Source organism: Myotis davidii, unplaced genomic scaffold (assembly GCF_000327345.1).
Source record: "Myotis davidii unplaced genomic scaffold, ASM32734v1 scaffold18, whole genome shotgun sequence".
Taxonomy (NCBI): domain Eukaryota; kingdom Metazoa; phylum Chordata; class Mammalia; order Chiroptera; family Vespertilionidae; genus Myotis; species Myotis davidii.
The window spans coordinates 806488-812204 of record NW_006292696.1 but is presented as its reverse complement, the minus strand read 5'-3'; the positions used below and the strand labels follow the sequence as shown (position 1 = coordinate 812204).

Here is a 5717-nt window from a genome sequence, read left to right as displayed (position 1 = left end):
CACCCTGGCCGGTTTGGCTCAGTAGATGGAGCCTCGGCCTACGGACCGAAGGGTTCGGTTTCGGTCAAGGGCATGTACCTTGGTTGCAGGCACATCCCCAGTGGGGAGTGTGCAGGAGGCAGCTGATCGATGTTTCTCTCTCATTGATGTTTCTAACTCTCTATCCCTCTCCCTTCCTCTCTGTAAAAAATCAATAAAATATATTAAAAAACAAAAAAGGAACAATCACTCTGAGAATCCTTAAGATAGAGAGGCAGAGAGCAGGTCGCCTGGACCCACTGGAGAGATTTCACTCGACATGGGAGGGGTCAGAAGGAGGCTGGGCAGGCGAGCGTGGCTTGCGCAGCCTTGGCTGCTGTGGGGGGTGGTCCATCTTCAGCGGGGATGGACATTCCCAGGCTCACCTGAGGCCCTCAGAGTTCAGTCTTCACCTTGTGCATCAAGTCCTTTTGGTCAATTTTGTCTAGGTCCTGGTACCAGCGATTGTAAGCGAGCAGGGCCACGTTCTTGGCAGCTACAGCCATGACCTCCACGGAGCTGGCTGCCCACTCCAGGGCATTGAGGTGGAAGAGCTGGTCGTGGAGTGCGAACCGAGGGAGGGTGGTGCGGGAGCCGTGGATGGGGTGGGCCTGCCACTCGGCTGTCTGCACTGAATAATAGGAGCGGAAGAGGGTCTTTAGCTGGGACCGAAGGAGAGGCTTGGGGGACTGGACTCGCCAAACGGCTGCCTCCTGAGGCTGCTTCCGCCGGAAGTTGGTCGAGATGTTGACGGGACAGATATTGTCCAGGGCACAGAAGAAAGTGGGGAAATCTGTGGTAAGGATGCTGGCGAAGGGGAAAAGCTTAGGGTCAGGGAACCCAAAGTAGGAAGAGTTGAGGTAGCCGTGGACCAAGGAGACAACGGTGGGCTGGAAAGAGTCCTGGATGACGTCAATGGGCGGATCGAAGCCTTCAAAGGCGATGGTGCTGCTGTTGTCCAGATGCAGGGGGGTGGCGATGACCACGATGTCGTAGAAGTCGAAGCTAGTGCCCGCCTCATTCTCATACTCGACCAGGTACAAGGGTTTCCCTTCTGGAAGGAGAGAAGAGAGCACAAAAGTCAACTCATTTCTTGGCTTCTACCCATCGATCTCTCATCTGGGGCCCAGAATGGAGGGTGTGAGACCCCTGGGTGTGGCTGGGCTGTCCATATGGTGGGGGTCATCTTTCCACGCAGGTGTGGCTGCAGGGCGAGCACTGGACTGGGAGCCAGGAGACTCAAGCTCTGGCTCTGCTACCGCTGCTGATGGTGGCCAAATGGATAGAGCTAGATGGATGTGAATCTGTATTCTGGCTTTGACATTGGAATTGGGACAACAGTGCCCTCTGGTGTCACTTGACAAGGCTGGGACTTCCCATTAGATTTTTGGAATCCTCCCAGGCAGATCAAACTGGAGTTTGGGGACAGAAGAGGCCTAAGTGTTCACTGTCTAGGAGTGGGGTGGCCACGCCCCCTACTGTCTGCTCACCTGTATGCTGCAGGGTCACAGAGGTCACTGTGGCATGGATCACGTTGGCCTTGGTGAGCTTCAGCAGGCCGGAACAAACCAGCTTGTTGCCTCCCTCCACGGACCACAGGATGCCTTGGGCCCCCGCTAGTGCCATGGCTCCTGGGCAAAGGGGAAAGGGGGCAGAATCACTGGGCAGTAAGTAGGGCTGAAGAATCCCCTACCATCCTACCTGGCCTCCCTCCCAGGCCAAGACCCCCCACAACCATGGGCACAGAGAGACATAACACACACAATTGAATGTAATAAATGTACAATGCTATGAGGTGACAACACCATACTCAATGCAAGAGCCAGCTACCTAAGAACACAGACTGTATGATTCTGTTTATACAGACGATCCAGAATGGGCACATCCATAGAAACACTAGGTAGATTCGTGGTTGCCTAGGGCTGGAGAGCTGTGGGTATTGGGGAATTGATAGCTAAAGCTAAAGGTATGAGGTTTCCTTTGGGGGCAATGAAATGTTCAAAATGGTGGTAATGGATGCACAACTGTGAATATAGTCAAAACCACTCAATTGTAAACTTTAAATGGGTGAATTGTGTGTTATGTGAATTGTATTTTGAAGGATACACACAAAATACTAAAAAGGGAACAGGGAAGCTCCATGAGGGGACACATAGCAGGATCTGAAGACTGGGAAGGAGCTTGTCAATTTCAGACCTTTTCATTCATTTATTCACCAAAAATGGGCTGAGTGCCTACAATGGTCCAGGCACTTTCTAAGGTTAGGGGTACATTAGTAAACCAGGGAGACACAGATTCCTGTCCTCAGAAAGCATAACTTCTAGTGAGAGAAAAATAAGTAAGTGTAATAGTCCGCTAGAAGATGATGCCTGCGGGGGAGGGAGACCGGGGCTGCTGGGGGCAAGAGGCAGGGTAAGACAAGGAGGTGGGGTATCTTCAAGAGAAGGCACCGCCTGCACAAAAACATGATGGGGAGAGAGAGTTTAGCATGACTGCGTCTCGGGGAAGATTGTTCCAGGCAGAGGGATGATCACACAAAAGCCCTAAGGTGAGGAGCACACCTGGAGGCATGGTGAGGGCAGAGAGGCTGGACTAGGGTGAGCGGGTGGGGAGAGGCGGTGGGGCCTGGACCATGTAGGGCCTAGCAGCCACCGAGGGGACTTTTGGGTTTCACTTGAAGGAAAACAGAAGCCCTGACGCAGTTTCACAGGCAGACCTGACACGACTCGTCTTTTGTTTTAAAAGGATCATCCAGCAGATGTGGTGAGAATAGCCTGCAAGGGGCGGGGGTGTGGGTGGACCTGGTGGGAGACTTGCAGTGATTCAGGTGAGGGATGATACTGCTTACACCAGGGAGGAAGCAGTGGTGGGAACCTGCTGGATTCTGGATATAGAAGGCAATAAAGCAAATGAGATTTCTTGACATATCCTTGTGGAGGGTATGAGAGAAAGAAATGCATCAAGATTTGGGCAGGAGCAACCGTGAGGAGTTACTACCAACCCCATTGGGAGAGGCAGGCTCCAGGAGGAAAGGTCGGGAGCTCAGGTTCGGCCGTGCTGACTCTGAGACATCCATTAAATGTCCCAGTGGAGACATAAGGGTGGCAGCTGACATGTGAGACTGCAGTTCTGGAGAGAGGTCTGGGCTGGAGGTCATGCTTAGGAGGCAGGTGGGTGGAATTTAACGCCCCGAGACTGGCTGAGCTCACCAAGGGCGCGTGAGAAGAGGACCGAGGACTGAGCCTGGGCCCTTCCATGTTATGAGGCCGGGAGGAGAGAAGGGCCCAGCCAAGCAGGCTGGGAGGAGAGGCCAGCAAATACCTGTGCAATTTCTCGGCCTTAAATGCCCCAGCTCTCCGTCCTCCCACGGCCCCAGCAAAATCCCACCACATCTTCCAAGGCCCGAACGGTGGCCATGCCTGGGGGAAGACATGCCCAATGGTTCTGCAGGCAGATTTAGTTATGACCCCTCTTGTGGCCTATGCTGGAGGACAGTGGGTTGTCCACATGCTCACTGGCCCAGTCATGAGCTGGGAAGATTAGGTGGGCTAATACATAGATGAATACCCAGGGCCCAGGGGCCCGCTGGGTAGTTACTAAAACTAAACTAGTCAGGAGTAGCAGAAACACATTGGACCTGAGATCTGAGCCTTGCTTTTGCCATCTGTAAAGTGGGGTAGATACATCTCCTGCAAGCTCGCAGGACCGATGCCAGAATCCAATGGGGTCGGGGCCACTAAGTGCTCAGGCAGCCGTACCGAGCCAGGTAGATGTAAGGTTGTTATGGGGAACCAGGCCATGCTGGGCACCGTGGGGCAGGGAAGGGCATGTGGGCAGGCCGAGGGCCACAGGCTCACCAGCAAAGGCGGGCATCGCTGCTGACTGGCCGTAGCTGGCCCGCAGGACGGCAGAGACGATGTCGTCGATGAAGCGCTGCGTGACGCCCACCTGGAGCAGGGACTCCGCCACAGAGCGCTGGGTCATGTTGATGAAGCTGGACTCCCCCAGCGAGTACAGCAGCTCCTCCACGCCCGAGAAGGCATAACCGTGGGCCTGGTACTTATAGATCCTGGGGGAGATCGGAGCTGGAGCCCTTACGCAGAAAGGCCTCTGGGCAGACCACCCGCTACTGGGCCACTGCTCCTGGGAGGCCCGGCAGGGACCCACCCTCCTCTGCATGGTTACATTCCCCTGGGTCTGTTCACTGGCTGTGGGGGGCCTGGCCCACCTCGGGGGACCGCGCAGGGTGAAGGGCAAATGCCTCGGAATCCCATCAGACCCGGCTTCACATGGTGGCTCTGCTGGATGACAGCTGCAAACATTCTCTGAGCCACTCCCTGTCAAGGGCACAGTCCTCCTCTCACGCAGCGGGGACTGCCAGGCACTAGGCCACTGCCCCACTGATGCATCCCCCTCTCTAGGACCACATGGGGCCCGATGGCAGCTGCCTCATGCCAATATTGTCAGCCTCTCTGCCAGCCCAGCCTGTCCTCTCCTTTAGCTTGATCGAACAGGACTGCCACCTACTCCTCAAGCTCGCATCTCGCCCCTCCCTCCATAACTCCCCCAATCGCAGGGAGCATGTGCTGATGGATTTCCGGGCGGGTTGGCCTTTGACATGTTGCCTCTGCTTGGGCTGCTGTGTAAACATGTTGAGTCTGGTTATTAACGGGATACCCAGATGGAGGTGTCCAGTTAGAAATGTGGGTCAAGCAGTTAGAAACGTGGGTCTGGAACTGAAGGGGAAACAGGCTGACAGGGAGAAGTGTCTTCCACAAAAGGGAGGGCTCAGCTTTGTATGTTTGCATACAATGGACAAGGGAGAAAAACATAAGAAAGCGTGGTGAGGATATGACGTTTGGGGGCTACCTGGAGAATACACGGAGGAGGTGCCATAAAAGGCACAGTCAGCGAAGTGGAGAGAGGGGGAAAGTGCCAGGGACAGGAAGGGGCGCCTCTGTACCTGGCCCAGGGGGACCCTTCGGGGGGGACTCTGAAGGAGAGCTGGAGGGCCAGTGTGGCAAGCGGGTGAACTGCGAGAAAGGGACAGAGTGACCACGGCCACTCGGCCTTGTCCTCTGGCAGTGATGGGGAGGGGCTGAGACCCAAGGAGGAGAGAAGGGTGAAGAAAGGTGTTAGTTCGCGGTGGGGAAACTGGGAGACACAGTGTCAGGGTCAGCCCGTAGGCTGCACAGGGCCGACAGATATGTTCCCTTCGGCTAATAAGATGAATGGGTTGCATACATTGAAAAGCTGGGAGATTTCACATGTAACACCAGATTTTCAGCTTCTTCTGAAAAAACTGGAAGAACTAGCCACATGAGGTAGGTATTCCCTCACTGCCCCCTCGGAAGGCCTTGCTCTTTAGGGTGCCCCACCCCACCCCCTCTCTCCCCCTTTAGGTGCCTGGTTTACCCCTGCTTAGCTTAGCAGAGATAAAGAGGATGCTATCGTGATAATCCCAGAGACCAAGCCTATACCAACTCCCACTGGGTGCTTGCTCCGGGCCTGGACGGAATGGTGCTGGGTACCCTTTCCTTTTGGACAATGTATAGTCAAGCCGGTTCCTTGTCCACCTCGTGCCCCTCTCCCTTGGGAAGCCCCACAGCTCCGCCCAGCCCTACCTCATGAACTTCTCCATGACCTCCTCCACCCACATCTGCAGCCGCAGGAAGCTGATGCCGTAGTGCCACCAGAGG

At 55.2% G+C, this 5717-nt stretch overlaps 1 protein-coding gene across 1 annotated transcript in view; it reads right to left on the bottom strand.

The window, feature by feature from the left end:
* Nucleotides 1-209: 209 nt before the first annotated feature.
* Nucleotides 210-5717, bottom strand: part of PCYOX1L (prenylcysteine oxidase 1 like) — a gene marked incomplete at its 5' end in the record, with an annotated part of 11118 nt that continues 5610 nt past the window's right edge. Inside the window, 4 exon segments of the mRNA XM_006766335.1 lie at nucleotides 210-1072; nucleotides 1509-1649; nucleotides 3876-4087; nucleotides 5643-5717. The exon segment at nucleotides 5643-5717 is cut by the window's right edge and continues 23 nt beyond it. Of these exon segments, the coding sequence (XP_006766398.1) occupies nucleotides 414-1072; nucleotides 1509-1649; nucleotides 3876-4087; nucleotides 5643-5717 (1087 nt within the window).